Below are 20,985 nucleotides of genomic sequence, written 5' to 3'. Positions count from 1 at the left end.
TATTTTCATTTTGTTCCTTACAAATTTGTTTTTTAAAATATATTTGTTTTATTTTTTATTATTAAAACATTTTAGATAGTATTTTTATGTTATTTAAAGTATTTTTCATTGTTAAGAACATTATTTAAAACGCTTTAAGAATAAAAAACAAAAATAACGTATTTTGTAAAAATAAAATTAAAAAAATTACAAAAATAATATTAAATTACAAGAAAAAAAAAAGTATTTAAGGAAAAAAGAAACTCAACTTGTAACCTTTAAAATGTTGTTATCCACCGAAAGAGAAAAAATAATAATAACATTAAAGTGTTGAAGTATTTAAATAAAATAAAATCTGAAGTGGACATTTTTTTCAAAGCGAAACAGCTGCATGTGACTTACCCTCACAATTTTTTGCGATTAATTTCTCACGTGCCACAAACCATTTCATTTTTTAAAACATAAATAAATAAATCATACAGAGAACTTGGATTGGATGCGTACGTACATCCTTTGCCCGTACTATTTTTGTGTCCAACTAACTCATCCTATGATCTGATCGTCCCCTTCATCGGACTTCAAACAAATCGTGCGTATCACGTGATTTTGACTTTTCTACAGTACAAATTAGAATTTTTAAGTTTTTTTTTTATTTGTGACGATGGATTATAGTATCAAAGGCTTAGGCATCTTTATTTAATTAAATGAATTAAATTTTTTTAACAATTTTTTAATTTGAAAAGTAAGGATATTATTTTCCTAGTTTTTTTTTTAAAATAAAGAAGTATTTAACAGTATACTTTCTTACACGTTATCTTTGTTATAGTTAAAATTTAGAAGAAATTGGAAATAATGATTGAGATTCTTAACTAAAAAGTATCATTATATTTTTTTTATGATTTTTAATTAATATTTTTAAAATTGAAATAATAAAAACACTAATGTAAGATTTAATGGTTCAAACGTTGAATTGATTTTAAATTTTTTAATATTATATAGTATTTTAAGCAATAAAATTATAAAAATAAGATCTAAACAATTATTAATTAGTATAAAGGATTAAATTATATGTTTCATAAGATAAAAATTAGTAATAGTTGAGAAAATAGTTGATATTTGTGTGAAATATTTAAGAATGTATTTTTTATCTTAAAAAAATAAAAAATTATAAAAGGTTGATTCTACACTTATTTTGGTTGGTTTTATACCGGTATATTTGATTCTTGACCATTTTCTATCGATTTTGAAATGCTATGCTTTTTTTGAGTTTCCACATCATTCATTTGATTGATTTCCAGTTCGATTGGTTAAATTGATATGTCCAATTTTAACTAAATTTTCATCATTAAAAAATATGTCCAAAAATGTGTTAATAAGTATAAGTATGATAAATAAACCTAAGTCTATAAGTACTTGTCCAACTCCAACCTATTTTAGTAGGTAAGATTTTTCTTAGACTTTGTTTGATTGGCATGAAAGAAAAAAGTTTGAAAGTAAAAAAAAAAAAAATACCCTTTGTTTGGTTGACATGAAAGAAAAAAGTTTGAAAGCGGAAAAAAAATAAAAAATGAAAAACATATCTTTTTGTTAGAGGAGAAAGTAAGATAATTTTTTTAAAATGTGGACACCACATGACAGAATATGCATCCCAAAAATGAGAATAAAAAATAAAAAATAAAAATAATCAAATGGACGAGAAAAAGCAATGAAGCCCGTTGTTTTTTCTTACCTTGACAAAAATAACCATCTAAGGCCCTCGTCAATCTCGTGTAGGCCAACCCATGACAACTTTTTTTTTTTCTTCTAATTATTGAGTTGCTCCATTCTCCATAAGCATTCATTTAGCTCCATCGTGTTCAACTTCATCCTGGTGGCGCGAGTATTTGATCCTACTCCTCTTGCGTCACGCGAGATAAAACTAGCAGGAACATCTTTAGTAACAGTTTGAGGGTTGCTTGATGTATCTGATTGACTTTTGGTCGACACTATCTGTTTTACAATCTTGGTTGAATCTGATCGATTTTCAGTGACTGTGGAAGAAGTAGACCCATCTTGTTTTCTCTTATAAATCAAAGGGTCATAGGATTTTGTACGGTAGTTTCACTTACTATCCCTTTCTTGGCATTTGAACTTCTCTCAGTTTAGCCATATCTTTATTCCTTGAGCTTTACTCAGTAAAAACAAATAAAATTAATTTAGTTTGAGTGATTTTAAACTCGATTCTTTTAAGGTCTCAAATTCTAATTTTATAATGAAAAAATGTGATTGAAAAAAAAACTCCACTAAAAGATTACCAATGAAGTTTCTCAACAGAGATCAGTCATAAACAAAACTGATAGATATTTCACACTAATCTTACGGTAAAAAAAACTAATTTATTTTGATCTCTTCATATTATTTTCCCACTAAATCACCCTTATACAATCTTAAATACATCCATAACGATGTTAGTTAGATTTATAAGAGTTATTGTCTTTGATTGTCACAATTGGGTGAGATTAGTCCAATATTTAGAGTGTGTAACGACTGTGAAAAATGTAACGTTCGTGTGGATCTTATATGATTTTTGTAGCTTATAAATCTGGGGGAGGATAGCATGAGGATCCTGGGCCTTGCTTTGTTATTGGGCTTAAAGGGCTCGTCTAATGTGAGCACATTATTAGTATGACATGCTAACAGTGAAATCAACTACTAAAATAAAATGCTCGTAGAAAAGTAATAAAATAGAATGGTATCTTAATAGCACAATTATTTAATATTTACACAAATTCAACAAAAAAAATAAAAATAAGGAGGTCTAGTGCCGGCCCTGGGCCGTCGCGCCCCTAATATAATAATAATCATGTAATGAATTTTTATATTATTTATGTTTTTTTTATAAATAAGTTGTGATTGTTATCTGGTTTTATGTCTTCTTAATCAAACTAAATATGAAATGTGATTAAAAAGTATGAGATTTAGTGTGTTTTTTCCAAAAATGTTATATTCATAAATTTATTTTAAACGAGTTTTTAAGTAGACCACGCTCTGACACACCTTTTTAAAGATATTAACATTGTCATGAATCTATTATAATAACTCAAATATTTATTTTTAACAAGATAAGAAACACAAACAACTTAAATTATAAAAAAAAATTTAAACTAAAATTTAGTATATTAAATTGCGTCAATTTTAATAAAATTATCTGTCTATTTTTTTATGCGAAATACATTTGTAATTTTAAATACTTACATGTAAGGGTCTCTTGTTTATTATTTTTCCTAGGGTCCATAAAATGTCGGGATCAACCCGTCTACTTCAATACTTGTTTTTGATTTATATGGATAAAAAAAATACTAATTCAACAAATAATAACATCAAATATGGGGGAATAAAATCAAATTCATTGAAAGATAAAACAGCTGCAATTAGCATAGTGTCGGAATCTGACTACGGGCATGTATTTGCCAGCAAAAGGGCTAGAGTGTGGATGGGTTGTTGGCAGGCCTAGCCCAAATCAAATAGATAAACCCAAGATAAAAACGGTGAATAGTAAAGCCCATATTATCAAAAGTGTTGTGATTATTTTTGTTATATTATAACAAATAAACTTACAAAAAATCATTTTAATAAACTATAAACTAATAAAAACGTCAATTGAACATATTTTTCATATATTTAAATTATATATTTTTAATATCATAATAAACCGTACATCACTCTCACTAATTACATCTAATCTGATGAAAATTCACTTCGATTGTCAGATGTTAGACGAACACACGGCAGTAACACAAGATCTAAATCTAATAGACTAATACAATGTACCTATTTCTATTTATCTTGTATACACAGTAGCAAAAAAAAAAAAAATTCTTCTATGAAATCGCAACAAGACAGAGATTTATTTAAAGTTAATTAAAGTAACACCTCAATTAGAGCGACGTTAGATGCACTCATCACTAACTCCGGAGACATCAATTAATTTTCCGTTGCCTACATTATGATCCACCATTACTTGCTTTGTTCCATGCGGGCCCCACATGAAGCACGCGAGAAACCTAATTAGGAGTGATTTTTTATCCCACACTCATCAAGCATAGATGAGAGCCGAAGAAGAATTTTTTTATTTTGTTTTATAAGTTGATAAATTAGTGTAGCATTGTGAAGAAATAGATGGATTCAATTGTGGTCTTGTCATGGTTTTTGTGCGTTTTGGTAGTAGCTGCCCGTGGAGGTTTAGGGGCAGTTTCTAGGGACATATTTATTCTGGCAGGACAGAGCAACATGGCAGGACGAGGAGGGGTTTTCGGGGGAAAATGGGACGGTGATGTCCCAGAGGAGTGCAGGCCCAGCCCGTGGGTTTTCAGGCTGAGCGCGGGCCTGGAGTGGGAGGAGGCGCGTGAGCCACTGCATGCGGACATCGATGTGGGCAAGACATGTGGCGTTGGGCCCGGAATGGCATTTGCGAACGAGGTTGTCAAAGCCCGTGGAGCTGGTGGGCTGGTGGGCCTTGTCCCTTGTGCCGTGGGTGGGACCAAGATTGGACAGTGGAGTCGAGGGACGAGGTTGTACGATGAGTTGGTACAACGCGCGATGCAGGCGATTGGAGGTGGCACGATTCGAGCAGTGCTTTGGTATCAGGGGGAAAGTGACACGGTGAGAAAAAAAGATGCTGAGGGTTATAAGGATAAGATGGAGAGGTTTATTATGGACCTTCGATCCGATCTCAACCTTCCCTCTCTCCTTGTTATCCAGGTAATTAAACTCTCCTTTCATTCAATTACTTCTTTTTAAGAAGAATTCTATGCCTTTTTAAATGAAATTCACACTATTTTTACTCCTATTCTCATTCCTTTTGTGGATTTAATAAAGTTATACATACTCCTTCTTTCATTTCATCTACATACTCCTTTGCTGTTATATAGGATATGTCTGTGTTTCTAAAAAAAATTAAGAGTGGTCCCGTGCATTTTGAACAACAAATGAAAGAAAAAAAAAAGTGAAGCATTGTACAATTGATACGTGGTTGGACATTTTTTTTATAACATATTTTAGAATTTCTGTGAATCATTTAATACTCTCTCGAGTTTTTATTATAAGAGATACAATACTTTAAAATGGATTGATGGTCCTTTTTAATTTCTATAGAATATTTTTTTATTAGTTGTGCTTATTAAATATTGTAAGTATTTGTATTTTTTTTATTGATAATAATGCATAATATTCTTGGACTTTAATATTTTCATATTACTCATAATAAGTTCATGATTATTAATAGGGATGTAATTGATATATTAGTAATATTTTTAAAAAAATCAGCTGAATTAATTATTTTTTATTTATTTGTGTGATTAATGTTTAAAGTGTCTTATAATAATAACAACCACATGGAGTAATAGATAATAGATTAAAGATGTGAATGTTATATAATTAAAAAAAAAAGCTTTAGGAAGCTAAATGCAATTTTTCTAAAAAAATTAATCCTTTTTATTACTTTTTTTATAGAAAATTTTTAAAATAACTATTATCCTTAAAAAACTATAGCCACACATGTCAATTTGTGATGCATCTTTATGCTTTCAAATATATACGACTTTGTTGTCAGCAATAGATTTTGTCATGTAAATCTTTCATATGATAAGATATTAAGATAATGTGAATTTTTTTTAAAAAAAAAGTATAAATGCTAAACAATAAGCTCAAAATTTATTTTACAGGAGCAAATAATATTTGTCACGTAAAAATTCATATTAGAAAAGATTAATTTCTTTTATTCCGAGCGATAGCACTTATGTCTTTTTATGAGCTAACCTAATTCCTTAGAAAACACAAAAAGGGGACACACCTCTTCGAATTTCAAACAAACGTGATTACCTATAGTCTAGGGCCTGAGGCATTCTATTCAAATTTTTAGCCGTTAGCCTGTTTCACCACACATATTTATGGATAAATAATTTTTGAAGTATTTTAATCTGAATTACAGTTCCATTTTAATAATACGTATAATGAATATTCACACTATAAATACCAAAGGAAATATTTATGACCGTTCGTTTAAATGATTCGCCAATTATCATGACAACCAACAGTTCAGTAAATGGGCCATCGCTCCAACTTGCAACAACTTTTTTATAATCCGTACCATTTTATGGACCCAAAAAAAAATCCATACCAGTTCGTTTAATTGTACAAAACATCAAAACAATTTACTGGTCTTTAATCTTTTCAATATCGAAATGAGCTGTCAAAATATGAAATATTAAAATAAGACTGGACACAGGTAACAAATAGCATATGAAACACATACTTGTAAATCTCCTGATAATTATTTTTTATTCTTATGGATAAAATAAAAATTGAAACAGAGGTTAATTTGCTCTCATACTTTTTTTTCTATATATGTCTTTTAATGCACAAATTGAAAAACTATGATTTGACATGAATATCAATCATATATGCTCATTGCCAAGTTTGGTATGTTGATGGATGAAGGAGATTAAACAAATAACTGTGGGGATGTAAAATATTGTTACATAGGTAGCACTTGCATCAGGGGAAGGCAAGTTTATAGAGAAGGTGAGGCGTGCTCAAATGGGAATAACATTACCTAACGTCAAGTGTGTGGATGCAAAGGGACTGCGTCTGAAGCCAGATAAACTTCACCTTACCACCATGTCTCAGGTTCAATTGGGCATTCGGTTAGCACGTGCCTATCTCGATTCCACCACCCACCATCACTACCAATTTAATTTTAACATTAATCATACGCAAGTTTTAGCTTGTTGAGAATGCATTTTTGTATATTTGGCTGTAGGCAAAGAAAGCGTGGCTCCTCTTGAAAGCTACAATGTGAGAGAAGGCTTTGGTTTTCTCATCTATAGTAGCCCTTGTTTGGATTAAGCATGGCTCATTAAGCTAATTCGGAACATATATAAGAATAGAGTTAATTTCTTTAAAGTTTCATCTTTCGGATATCTTTGGAAGCATTGAAATTGTAAAAAAAATCATTTAGTGAAAAATCCTACACCATTTACAAGTTGCAACCTCTAATGAATGTCTCAGGGTCTAATAATTTAGGGTAGTGCCCCCCCCCCCCACACGGGTTCATTTAATAGTAAGAAATTGGATAATTTGCACAAGACTTTAGATTCAAATGACATTATTATCACTATTGAGTATATAGATCAAGAGATGATTAAGATTATTTTTTTAAGTTTAAATTTTGAATATGTAATTACATCAAATATTAAAAAACAAATTTTGTGACTGATGCATAGTTTCTTAAGAAAACTCTTAACTACCTCTATATAATAATAATAATAACACACAAAACCTTCCTCACCAAACCATGTTACCCATGACTCTTAAAATATCATTCTAAGAGCATTAAGGAGTTTTTGGATTTACTTACTTCAAAGACAATTATTTTTAAAAATATTTGAAAATTTTAAAAATACATTTTCCCAAGGCCTGAACATATTTCTTTTTTCTATCAACTCTATGATGAGATGTCTTCATTTCTTTGTTGATTCTTATAAAAATGGAAATGACGATGAGAGACATAAGAGCCCACTTTGGGCGGGACCGTACAGTGACGTGCTATTTATGGACAGCATTAATGCAATTTCGACACTAGTAATTTGTTTGGATAATCATAGCTCAGCATGGCTTAGACCGTATATGCATCACATAATTAAAGATAAACAGGGTGTTATGGAGCCCAGTCAGCAACTCTCAGACCATATAAAAAAGGATAAATTTTTGCATTTTGCGGTTATGTTTGAAATTTGATATTGCATTTTCAGTCATGTTGTACCATATTAAATTTATAATTGGAAATATATAAAATTAGGTTATTTGTTTGTGTGTAAAACTACCAGATGCGTGGATGGATGAAGTAAAGGAAGAACTTTATTACTTATAATTGTTATTTTACATTGTTTGAACAGATTGTCTGCATTGGATACCAGTGGCTTTTATAAAAAAAATAATGTTCGGAATAAATGTGATACCATTAAAAAAAATTAAAAACTTCATTATTACCCAATTTGTATACAATTAGGACGATAGTGAAATCATAATCACACCCTCTCCAAATCATTAATAAACAGCAAGGTACTGAGCTTAATTTTTATCATACAAGAAAGGGGAAAAAAAACTTTTTCTGGGCTTCTATGGTAAGGCATATATGTGACTCTGTTTGATATTTTCTTTAACTTGTGTTTCTGTGAAGTAACTGGATCAATGTCTAGCGGAGAGAAGCAGTACGAGAAGAAGGATATGTTAGTAAATATATGTTTTATAATTTAAAATTTATAAATATGTTATTTATATTAATTTTATTTTATAGAATAAATTATTTATTTTAGAATTTGTTACGTAAAATTAGATTTTTTATTTTTTTAAGATTTTTGTAATTGATCAATTCAATTTGTTATGTTTTATTTTGATATTTATAAGTTAATTTTCAACGGTGTTGCATACGGGATTTGTGTCTATATATGCAAGAGCATTTATGTTCAAAAGGTTCGTGAATCCTTTAGTTGAACATGATTGAAACCAATGGGTTGTCATATCTTGGGAGAGGAGTACAATCAAATTTTCGTAGGAGCGTTTTCTCTGTAAAGATAGTATTTATGCGCTTCAACCCAGGTTAATTAAAAATTTCTCCCTTAAATTATTTTCCTTTCCTTTGTGCTTATTGTTAGGAATTATTAGGATTTATTATTTGACTTAGTTGTGTTCAGTTAGTTCCTATTTGTTAGGACCCATTAAGTAGGATAGGATTTGATTTACTTGTAACTGTTACCACGTTTTCAGACGTGGGCTGCACCATTTCATTCTTATCTTGTAAGGCTATATAAGCCAACGTTCAGTAATTTAATAAACAAGTAGTTTTGCTATTTTCTCCTTTTTATTCTAACAAATTGGTATCAGAGCTTTATTAAGGGGCCTGATAAAGTGAGAATAGGAACTACAGCTTCCTAAAGAGAGAAAATAGACGGTGAGAAACTGAGAAATGTCGGCTGAAAGTAGCAACTTTGTGCAGCCAGCAATACCCAAGTTTGATGGTCATTATGACCATTGGGCTATGCTCATGGAGAATTTTCTTCGGTTAAAAGAGTATTGGCATTTGGTGGAAACAGGCATTCCTACAGTAGCTGAGGGGATTCAATCAACAGAGGCCCAGAGGAAGTCAATTGAAGATCACAAACTGAAAGACCTGAAGGCGAAAAACTATCTCTTCCAGGCCATAGATAGAAACATCATGGAGACTATTCTTGACAAGGGAAGTTCAAAGAGCATTTGGGACTCAATGAAACAGAAATATCAAGGGACCAGCAGAGTGAAGAGAGCACAACTACAAGCATTGAGGAAGGAATTTGAAGTCCTTCAAATGAAAGGAGGAGAAAAAGTGGAAGAGTACTTTGCTCGGACACTTACAATTGTGAACAAGATGAAGATTTATGGTGAGAACATAACTCAAGTTATGATTGTAGAAAAGATCTTGAGATCTATGACCTCAAGATTTGACTATGTTGTGTGCTCAGTATAGGAGTCCAACAACTTGGATTCACTGACAGTAGATGAGCTTCAAAGCAGCCTTTTGGTTCATGAACAAAGAATGAATTCTCATGGTGGTGACACAAGGGATGAGCAAGCATTGAAGGTCTCACATGAAGAACAGAATGGAGGTAGAGGCAGAGGTAGAGGCTTTGGTCGGGGTCGAGGCAGAGGCAGAGGAAGGCAGTCTCCAAACAAAGCCACAGTGGAGTGCTTTAAGTGCCACAAACTAGGACACTTCCAATACGAATGCCCAAGATGGAAGGAGAGTGCAAACTATGCTGAGATTTATGAAGAAGAAGAGATGCTGCTCATGTCTCTTGTCGAAGCTGACAACTTGCAACAAGAAGAGACTTGGTTTCTCGACTCCGGTTGTAGCAATCACATGTGTGGAAATAGGGAGTGGTTCTCTACCATTGATGAGGCTTTCAGACACTCGGTAAAGCTTGGCAACGATTCAAAAATGGAAGTACTGGGCAAAGGGAACATCAGACTTCAGATCAATGGTGCAATTCATGTAGTCACTGATGTTTACTATGTCCCAGATTTGAAAAATAATTTACTGAGTGTAGGCCAACTTCAAGAAAGAGGACTAGCTTTACTTATACAAGATGGGAAATGCAAGTTGTACCACCCTAGAAGAGGATTGATAATGCAAACAGAAATGACAGCAAATCGGATGTTTGTGCTGCTGGCTAGTGTAGTGCTTGAAGAGACTTCAACATTTCTACAACTAGCTACTGAAGATAGTTCACAATTGTGGCACCGTAGATTTGGACACTTGAGTTACAAAGGTTTGAGGACTTTGCAACACAAACAGATGGTGAAAGGTCTTCCATTTTTCAAAGATTCAAGTAAAAGTTGCCCTGGATGCTTTGTAGGAAAGCAACATAGAGATGTCATTCCAAAGAAGAGTCAATGGAGAGCTTCCCATAAATTACAGCTTGTACATGCTGACATTTGTGGACCCATTACTCCCAACTCCAATAGCAACAAAAGGCAACTCACAACATCTTACACTCCACAACAAAACGGCGTAGCGGAGCGTAAAAATCGAACCATTATGAATATGGTCCGGTGCATGCTTTGTGACAAACAAGTACCAAAGGTTTTTTGGCCAGAAGCTGCAAAATGGACAGTTCATGTTCTCAACAGGAGTCCTACATTGACAGTGAAAGATAAAACTCCAGAAGAGATGTGGAGTGGAATCAAACCTAAAGTAGATTACTTTAAAGTATTTGGGTGCCTAACTCATGTCCATGTACCTGATCAAAAAAGAACAAAGCTGGATGACAAGAGCCTGCAGTGTGTATTGCTTGGGGTAAGTGATGAATCTAAAGCTTATAGATTGTTCGATCCAGTTGCAAGAAAAATTATAGTCAGCAGAGATGTGAGTTTTGAAGAGGATAAGGGCTGGAATTGGGGGAGGACTGCAGAAGAAGTGAAGCATGACGTGTTGATTTGGGAAGGTAGTAATGATAGTGAGGATGCCTCCTCTGAAAATGAAGAAGAAGCTGTTGTGGAAGGTACTGAAACAGCAGGAGTTATAGACCAAGATGCAGAAGCAACAACCTCTACATCAAGTGATTCATCTAATGAAGATGCATCTGTACATGCTACAGCTGAAGGAAGGAGTCAAAGAGCACCCAACTACTTGCAGGATTATGAAACTGGTGAAGGATTATCTGAAGATGAAGATTATTTTGCAATGTTTATCTCTGATGATGAAGATTATTTTGCAATGTTTACCTCTCATGAAGATCCAAGCTCATTTGAAGAAGCTGAAAGAGATGAGAAATGGAGAAAGGCAATGGATTTGGAGATTGAAGCAATCAAAAAGAATGAAACCTGGCAGCTTACAACTTTGCCCAAAGGTGCTAAGAAGATTGGAGTGAAATGGTTTTTAGAACCAAGTTAAATGAGAATGGTGAAGTTGATAAGCTCAAAGCCCGACTAGTAGCTAAAGGCTATGCTCAGCAACAAGGGATTGACTACAACGAAGTGTTTGCCCCGGTAGCAAGGTGGGACACAATCCGGATGGTTTTAGCTCAAGCAGCACAAAAGGGATGGAATGTGTATCAACTAGATGTCAAAAGCGCATTTCTTCACGGAGAATTGACAGAGGACGTGTATGTGGAACAACCACCGGGTTATGTTCGAAAGGGTGAAGAAGAGAAGGTCTACAAGCTTAAGAAAGCTTTATATGGGTTAAAGCAAGCACCACGTGCTTGGTATAGCAAAATTGAAGCCTATTTTGTGAAGGAGGGATTTGAACGATGCGATCATGAGCACACTCTCTTTGTCAAAACAGGAGGAGGTAAAAGAATTTTAATTGTGAGTTTGTATGTTGATGACTTAATTTTCACTGGGAATGATGCATGCATGTTTGAAAGCTTTAAGAAGTCCATGAAGATTGAGTTTGATATGACAGATTTAGGGAAGATGAAATATTTCCTTGGTGTAGAAATTCAGCAAAATTCAGAAGGCATCTACTTAAGTCAGAAGAAATATGCTTGTGAATTACTTGAGAAGTTTGGGCTGCAAAATTGCAATTCAGTAAAGAATCCTATAGTGCCTGGTTCTAAGTTGTCAAAGAAAGGAGAAGGTGCTAGGATTGATGCTACTGCCTACAAGCAATTAATTGGGAGTCTCATGTACATTACTGTAACAAGGCCTGATTTAATGTATGTGGTATGTCTCTTGAGTAGGTATATGGCCAGCCCCAATGAATTGCATATGCATGCAGCAAAGAGGGTTCTTCGTTATTTAAAGGGAACTGTGGAGTTAGGTGTGTTTTATAAGAGAGGAGATGTTAAAGACTTGGTGGCTTACACTGATAGTGATTATGCTGGAGATATTGATGATAGAAGGAGCACATCCGGATATGTATTTTTACTGAGTGGTGGAGCAGTCTCATGGGCATCAAAGAAGCAACCGGTAGTAACATTGTCCACCACTGAGGCAGAGTATGTGGCAGCTGCTGTTTGTGCTTGTCAATGTGTGTGGATGAGAAAGGTGTTGGAGAAGATTGGGCTCTCACAAAGCAAGTGCTCTGTTATTATGTGTGACAACAGCTCAACAATTAAATTGTCCAAAAATCCAGTCATGCATGGAAGATGCAAACATATAGATGTAAGGTTTCATTTCTTGAGGGATCTAACAAAAAAGGAAGTGGTGAAGCTCATTCATTGTGGCACAAGCAATCAAGTAGCTGATATTATGACCAAATCATTGAAACTTGATGTGTTCCTGAAATTAAGAGTCCAGCTTGGAGTTCGTGAGGTTCCAAATTTAAACTGAATGCATACAGCAATCAGTTTAGGGGAGGAATTGTTAGGAATTATTAGGATTTATTATTTGACTTAGTTGTGTTCAGTTAGTTCCTATTTGTTAGGACCCATTAAGTAGGATAGGATTTGATTTACTTGTAACTGTTACCACGTTTTCAGACGTGGGCTGCACCATTTCATTCTTATCTGGTAAGGCTATATAAGCCAACGTTCAGTAATTTAATAAACAAGTAGTTTTGCTATTTTCTCCTTTTTATTCTAACACTTATTGTATGATATATTATATGGTTGATTCATGTTATTTATTATTGTTGTTTTATTATTTAGTTGAAGGCTTTACATTTTTTTCTCATTTATTTCTTTTATTTTATTTTAATTTTCTAATATAATAATGCTCCGATAATAATGTCAAGGCCGGTGATTTTGACGGGAAAGTAAAGTAGCTCCAACAAAGAACGTGAAGCATTTGGTGGAGATGATGCTCCGACAAACATTTTTCAATCAAAATGAGTCCGATTTCAAGTTTTTGGTGAGAGGGAATGAACTTGTAAACAAGTTCGTATGTAGTATGTACAATTTTCTTGCCCAGGGGTTAAATTTGCTCCTGACCCACATTATTTATTTTGAACACAATTCTCTTTTAATTTTTTTAAAAGTTTTTTGGATTAGTTTAATAACTTTCAACCATAAAAATATTTGTTTTTAGTAAAAAAAAATTAAAATTTTACCAACAAATTGTGAATCCAAGTGATACGACTTAATTTTCTTAAACAATATTTTGAATTAAAATTTTATAAATAAATAAAAAAATTGATTGAAACAAAAAAATCTCAGTAAAGATTAAAAAAACTTCTTACTAATAACAATAAAAAAAAATAGTTAGAACTTTTTCATTTTAAAAATTAAGGAAATGGAATATTCTCTTTATTCTAAGATTTGATAAACAATTACAACCAGTGATGTTACATATTATCTAACAAATAAAGTTTCAAGCTTAAATAATGCTATTGCCTTCGAAAAAAGCTTAAATCATGTTTATTCTAATGATAGTTGGTAATGGACTGGATACGGTCCAATGATAATTAAAACTCAAAGGTGCATGTACACCAACTTCGGTCCCCATTTTTTAAATTGAATCGTACAGCATGAAAAAGTGCGTCTTTTTGAAGACAAAGAAAATCAAATTAGAAATTTAAGCATATGCTTAAATAGCGTTTTAAATATCTGCTGATGGGACTAAAAATTTACTTTTAAGAAGGCTTTCCCAATCGGCTAGTATAATTTAATTACAAGTTATTTTATTTACAAAAACATGCCCTCCAAGATCTTGTAAGGCCAAATACGACAATGTTGAATTATCTTTTTTAATTGCATAAAGAGGAGGCGTGCTTTTTTTCTCATTATACCAGTAACAGTTTTTAGGTTTCCCTAAGAAAAAATATGCTAGTCCACATCGAAATTTCTTCAAAAATTAAAAATGAATAATATCATATAATATATAATAAATAAATATTTCACAATAAATAAAATTTTCTTAAATATATATATATATATATATATATATATATATAAAAAATATGATATATATTTTTATATATAATTATATAAATATTCATTATACAAATGTTATTAATTTTTTTAAGTAAAGAATGTGAATATTTCAGAAGAAAAAAAATGTGAGTGTTTGAACGCAATTGATTGATGTCTTCACCCACATAGGAAAATTTTCTTTACATTTGAAACATCTCTTTAAACGCAAGTTTACCAAAAATATCTCTTTCTCGTGTCATCTCACAAACTAAAATCAAGTCAAATATCATACATAAATAAATGAGTAGTTAGAACTTAGAATGATCGTTTGTGTAATTGTCTCTATTATTAGACTTTCCTTAAACCTTTAAATATAACCTTACTATCACTCAAAAGTTGCCAAAGAAGGCCAATGGCATAAAGTTCACCCAAGTATAAAAACTTATCTCCCGACGTCCCATAGGTAACTAGTTAGCTCTGTATTAAAATTAACCCCGACAATGAAAATATGAAAAAAGTAATTTATTTTAATTTATAAGAACAACAAAAATATAAAGAGTAGATAGTCATAATTTATTTTAATTTATTACAATTGATGAAGGATATGATGCCTTTGCAGAAAGGAATTAATGCGACGTATAAAGATGTTGTAGAAAACTGTTATTAGGGCTTCCTTGGAGGAGGCCATGGAAGACTTGATCTTGCACAAATGGAAGGCACATTCTGATTCTGTCACTGCTTTCAAGTCTGTGATGGGTACTTTGGTTTCTTGCTCACTAGATTGTAAATGGAATCACAAAATCTCCTCTTAGGCAAGCACCTCATCATATTGAATCTGCAGTTGTTTCTCAAACTAAATAACATCAGAAGTTTGAGAATTTTCCAATATTGCCGATGAACTCCTTTTAAACGGACTTCCAAATCTCTTTTTCTCTTAAAAGTATTTCCAAAAACATTTTTGTTAAAGAGAATGGATTTTTCATTAACACCTTTGAGTTTTGCCCATACATCGGAGTGTAATTATGTTTAAAAAGTTTATTTTTTATTCGCTCTAAGTGTAAACAAATTCACTGTGAACTAATTAAAATTATGATAAGCATAATTTTTATAAAAATTAATATATTTACAATACAACATTTTTTTAGGGCATAAAAATACTTTTTTGTGATGCGATAGTATTAAAAAATAATTTAGATAAATAGTATATTTAATATTTGCTCTTTGTTAAATGATATTTGAACAATAACTTAGAAAATTTATCTGTTAATATATATATATATATATATATATATATATATATATATATATTTTACTTTGGCAATGTTTTAAAAAGTTGGCAGTATGTGCATTAGTTAAAATATAGTGATTTGACTTTTTTAACTGTGGTAATTCTCTTACACAGTAATATAGTTTCTCTTGATATACACCCGAAGTATCATACACAATATTTTATATTTTCATTTTTATTATTTTTTTATACACATTTCAAAATACATCTCAAATTAAAAGAGATAACATTATTATTCAATTTTTTATGTATAAAACATTAATTTAATACCACTAATTTTAATCATTTAGTTTTCCTGATTTCCTGAATCAATTTTATAAGTTGAATGAAATGTATACTTGATTCGTTCATTGTTTCTTCTTTTCTCTTGTATTTCCGTGGGGTCAAACAAGCTGCTAATGCTGTCATTTCTTTTTAGTGATCGACTCTTTTGGATCTTTTTTACAAATTTATTTTTAAAATGTGTTTATTATAAAATTGATTATCAGCATGGATCCCTGTTTTGATCAAAAATCAGATTATACTAAAAATTTGATAACATATCTTTCCACATTAGCATCATAGTAGGAACCAACAAAAGCAAATTGTCGGCTCATCAATTTTGTGCGATAAAATGTCATGTCAATCAGCAGTTTCGTCGCACAACAAGAACCAACAAAAAAGAATTATTAGTTCAACTACTTTTCTTTCTCTTGCATGTTGCAAACTTGCAATAGAATGTCATGTGATACTTCATAAAAATAAACTTTTGTGTCCATAACATATATTAAATAAATTTTATTAGCTTGTTTTGTATTTAAATAAATTTATAAAGAAAGTAATTTGAGGGAAAAGGCTATAAAATGATTTTACATAAATCTTAAAAATATTTATAAAATGAAAAGATATGTGCTTAATTCAACTTATTTAAAACAAATCTTGTGTATCTTTCGATTGCCGAATATATATTTGTTTCCATTAAAACAGTTTTGATAAAATAATTGGATTCCAAAATAATCACGTCGATTAGAGTTTGGATTCTTAAAATTAATTGTGGTAAATAAAATTAATTTGGAAAGAAGTAAAGGCTTTAAACTTTTCCAACATAAAATGGATTCTAAGTAAGAATTCCTAGGCGAGATGATACAACAATTTCATTTTGTTGCTTCCGTCAGACGCAGTAACTGCATTTAGCTGTTCTTAACACCAGTTCAAATACGAGGTTCTTGTTGTCAAATAATTGCAGCTTTATTAATGAAATTGGTACAATTGAAAAATACAAAAAATGAAATTATTTGCTTACATGAATGTCACATTCTCCATCTCTTTATGAAAATAAAACAGTTACCCAAAATTAACGATTCACCTGTTCTTTGATGGAAAAAAAAAAAACAGACCCATATAATTATCTATTTTAAAACAGACCCATATTCCTAGATCACCAAAAGGGTCAATCACTCCAAATTTTTTTAATTATTGTACTCTAGCATTTTTCTTGATAGTATATTAGTACCTTCTTATATCAGCAGTATATTAGAATTTGGCTATATATTTGTCATGTTCTTTGAACGCCAGTCATCGTCAGCTTAACCCCAACACCTATTACATTTATTAGGTTTTTCTTGGTACAACACCACCAAGTCAGTATTTTATTTTATTGGCACCCTATTATAAGCTTTTAAGAAATTTACAAGGAAGAATGATATACAGACACTCGTGTTACTTTATAATCGAAGGCTATTATAGTAATAAGTTTTTTTAACACATTTCTATTATTAATTAAAATTTATTAAGAATTACATGATTATAAATATTTTTACAAATACTTATTTGACATCTTTTATTTTTTATATACTTTTTTTCTTTTACCACGTTGTATCATTTATCATATTTTTTTACCAATTTGTCTTTAGTCTCTTTATTTCTGTCTCTTTGCTATGGCATGCCCATGCATTACTAGCTAGAACCTTCGGTAGTTAGGTTGGACACAACACATAAGAACCTCTCAATAGTCAACTCACAAGTCTCAATAATAATAAGATAAATATTAAAATATCCTTATAGCATTAGTTAGTTAAAAAACAAAAAACAAGAAATATTTTTACTGTGATGCATAAAATTATATTATTTATGATTTATTTTATGTTATCCTATAATCTCAATAATAAATATCATCTCAATAATTATTTTTTTCTTTTAATTCTTTAATTAATATTCAAAGAAACTGATTAATAAAATGCTACTAATTATTAACAATTTGTACACATTAAGATCCTTGCAAATAATATAAGAATTGAAGAAAAAGAGAAGGAAGTTAAGTAAGTGATAGTAAAAAGGTACACGGGTTTGTTGAGGGTCTACCACAAGTCTTTATTTAAGAGAAAGACAACAAAGTTACCATATTATTATTTCACATTTTTTTCTAATTCTTAGAAACAAGGTTACCATTTTTTATCTAAATCGGGCACCAGCAGAAAGACCCTACACTACAGTGGAACATGGTACAGAAATCCAAAAGTTGCATCGAAACAACCATGAAGGAAAATAATGAAGCTATTCCCAGATTCCGACCTCCATGAAGCCATTTTCAGTGGCACAGCCCCTAAACATGCCATTGCAATTGAAACCATAAGCCACTTCCCCAGCGTTGGACACAGCAATGAGACCAGCCATCCCTTCATCGAGACGGTGCTTGATCACAAAATCCACGGCTTCTTGAAGCTTCAAGCCTTTGTATTCCATCACCGCTGCCACCTCACGCGCCAGCGTGCCACGTATGATGGCCTCGCCTTCACCCGTGCACGATACGCCGCACACGTCGCACGCGTAGGTCCCGGCGCCTATCAGCGGCGAATCACCGATGCGCCCGGTCATTTTGTTCATCAGCCCTCCCGTGGATGTTGCTGCCGCGCACCGGCCCTCCCGGTCAACCACCACGCACCCAACGGTTTCGGGCGCGTACACGCTTATTGGGAGTCCATTCATTTGCAGTGGACTCTCCACACCGGATCCGCACGTCTCGTACCCCGATGTTGGGATTCGGTAATCAAACTGCATCATCATCACACACGTGACAAAAAAATCATTAAAAATAAAATTAGAATTAAATCATAAATATTTTAAAATGATATCATTGAATAAAAATATTTTTTCTTATATATTAGTTAAAAAAATACTAACAAATACACCAAAGTACTATAAAAAAAGTATCTACACTTCATTTCTAAATTAATTGAGAAATTAAACGTAATTTTTTATTGAAAGATACAAAATTATGTTTCTCATAATTTTTTTTAATTCTCTTATCATTTACTTACAATTTTTTATTTTATTTTTTAATTGACAGTGTTCGGTAAAATCCATTAATTAATTACTCCAATTTCGAACAAAGGATCTCTGGTTACGTACCAGGATTGTGTTTGCTTCCTTTGCCAGCTTGAGCATGCCAACGTTGTCAGGTGTGATAAAGTACTCGTTGTCCACAACCTCCACACCCTGTTAAAAAATCCAACCGCTATGATTTAATTATCAGATATTAAAATGCTACTATTATTAAATTCATAGATTTGCACACGTTGGCGAATGTAGTCTTCACAACTATAAGTAAAAAAGAAGAAAAAAAGATAGGTAGTGTCATGACTCATGTGAATTCGCTTAGATCAGGCTTCTTTAATTTATTATGGAGTTACAAATGGCAAAATGCAAACAAAATATTAGTAAAAAAATGTCAGATCTTTTTCCTCTGAAAAACCACTTTGAATGCCAAATGTTATAATTTTTAAATTTTAACTTGCATATACAACATAAATAGATTTTACTAATTTAGGATACCATTTAATCATAAAATGTCAATAGATTTGTTAGTTTTTTAATAATTAATTTAACAATTCATGTAAAAAAAATTAACAATTATATTTAATATAATCAATAATATATCAAAATTAAACTCTATTTTCAAAAAAAATATTTTATTATTAAAAAAATTATTTTAACAATTATTTTCACAAATTAAAAGAGAGGGATAAAAAGAAAATAGAAGGTTGTGACTTGTGAGATGAAATAAACAACTACTTTTAATTGTGGAGTAATTTGAAAAAATGATTATAAGAATAATGCTATTACTTTTAATTGTTTAATACCATTTGTCATTAAGATATCCTTTAATAGGAACTTTCTTATTCCAAACATTGTAACATTACCCTGGTTGGCGAATAAGAAGAAATGCAAAATCAAAGTTTGTTTTGGTTTACGCCATTTACTTAAAAAAAAACACGTTGGAATTACAACTACAATTTACAAACCTGTTGCCTAGCAAATTCTTCGGCGCCGGAGAAGGCGAGGTAGGAATGCGGGGATTTGTCCATAACCAAACGAGCAAGCGAGATCGGGTTCTTAACGGTGGTAAGACCCGAAACGGCGCCGCATCGTCGTTTTGGACCATCCATGATGCTAGCCTCCATCTCCACCGTTCCTTTTTCTGTCAGGGCAGATCCACGGCCCGAATTGAACAGCGGATCCGTTTCCAATTCCCTCACCTGTCACAGACACTTCTCAAATCTAAGAAAACAAAAAAAAAAAAAACTAATTTTTAAACAACCCCCATCTCCTGGGAACAATTAAATTATTATTATTAACGAAAGAAACACGGATGATTCACAAAAACACATTCATACGAAACGAGCCATGCATGATAACGGGTAGTATTATCTCTTCTTTTTTTTCGTAATTTTAAAGATTAAAATGTGTAAGGGTGTGTCAAAAGAGAGTTTAAGCTCATTTAATCGAACAGAAAAAAAAAAATCTTGGCACGGTTCATTACTACCGATAAAAAAAAAATGTGAGTAGGGTGCGGAGATTTGGGGACACAATTATTAAAAGTGTGCGTGTGGGTACGAGGTAAATGTACCACAAGTTCGACGACATCTATGGCGGGAAGATTAGAATTTAGAGCAGAGATTCCAAGATTGAGACAGCGCGTGAGAAGTTGTTTCGCTTCTTCTTGGCGCTCGAGTGGGAGATTAGGGTCGACACCAGCGCCACCATGCACCGCGATAGCCCACCCTCCCATTCTCTCTCTCTCTCTCTCTCTCTCTCTCTCTCTCTGCCCTACCCTGAGTTTGTGTGGATTCTTGAGGCTGCAATGAGCGAAGGGGGTCCAAAGTGGTTTTTATAGGCAACCTCGGACTTGAAATTTTATGTGTTGGAATTGAATTTTGGATTCTCCTTTAAGAAGGGTTTGGTTTTGGGGCTCGCCGCCGGATCTTTAGGGTGGTTAGACAGATTCCGGGTTGGGTTACGTTTTTGGGTCTGTTTCTGTCTCATTGTTATATAGGATGTAATGTAAATTTGGGTCTGTTTATTATAGGAAAA

The 20,985-nt window shown here is 32.2% G+C and overlaps 2 protein-coding genes across 3 annotated transcripts; one reads left to right on the top strand and one right to left on the bottom strand.

The window, feature by feature from the left end:
• The first annotated feature begins 3,933 nt into the window (after positions 1-3,933).
• On the top strand, positions 3,934-7,007 carry LOC114384379 (probable carbohydrate esterase At4g34215). 2 transcript variants are annotated; one of them, XM_028344052.1, is made up of 3 exons: positions 3,934-4,719; positions 6,502-6,662; positions 6,779-7,007. In XM_028344052.1, exons 1-3 carry the CDS (start codon positions 4,138-4,140, stop codon positions 6,801-6,803), a joined length of 768 nt encoding a protein of 255 aa, XP_028199853.1. In that variant the 5' UTR covers positions 3,934-4,137; the 3' UTR covers positions 6,804-7,007. The 2 variants fall into 2 exon arrangements, with proteins under 2 accessions (XP_028199853.1, XP_028199852.1); XM_028344051.1 differs by having other exon boundaries at positions 3,936-4,719; positions 6,502-7,007.
• A 10,901-nt stretch (positions 7,008-17,908) lies between these two features.
• LOC114384867 (probable isoaspartyl peptidase/L-asparaginase 2) lies at positions 17,909-20,768 on the bottom strand. Its single transcript, XM_028344685.1, has 4 exons — positions 20,522-20,768; positions 19,917-20,150; positions 19,024-19,110; positions 17,909-18,666 (listed from the first exon to the last, which is right to left on the bottom strand). The coding sequence occupies exons 1-4, from the start codon at positions 20,681-20,683 to the stop codon at positions 18,169-18,171; spliced, it is 981 nt and encodes a 326-aa protein (XP_028200486.1). The 5' UTR covers positions 20,684-20,768; the 3' UTR covers positions 17,909-18,168.
• Between the last annotated feature and the right edge of the window lie 217 nt (positions 20,769-20,985).

Source organism: Glycine soja, chromosome 14, assembly GCF_004193775.1.
Source record: "Glycine soja cultivar W05 chromosome 14, ASM419377v2, whole genome shotgun sequence".
NCBI lineage: Eukaryota > Viridiplantae > Streptophyta > Magnoliopsida > Fabales > Fabaceae > Glycine > Glycine soja.
The sequence above is the reverse complement of the archived record's forward strand: the minus strand, read 5'-3'. Positions and strand labels throughout refer to the sequence as shown.

Excerpts from the sequence above, each read along its gene's own strand:
- LOC114384379 (XM_028344051.1), top strand. The coding sequence starts at position 4,138 with ATGGATTCAATTGTGGTCTTGTCATGGTTTTTGTGCGTTTTGGTAGTA. Across the intron at positions 4,720-6,501 it reads CCTCTCTCCTTGTTATCCAG|GTAGCACTTGCATCAGGGGA; the intron begins GTAATTAAACTC and ends ATTGTTACATAG.
- LOC114384867 (XM_028344685.1), bottom strand. The coding sequence starts at position 20,683 with ATGGGAGGGTGGGCTATCGCGGTGCATGGTGGCGCTGGTGTCGACCCT. Across the intron at positions 19,111-19,916 it reads AAGAATTTGCTAGGCAACAG|GGTGTGGAGGTTGTGGACAA; the intron begins GTTTGTAAATTG and ends ATTTTTTAACAG. Across the intron at positions 18,667-19,023 it reads AGGAAGCAAACACAATCCTG|TTTGATTACCGAATCCCAAC; the intron begins GTACGTAACCAG and ends ATGATGATGCAG.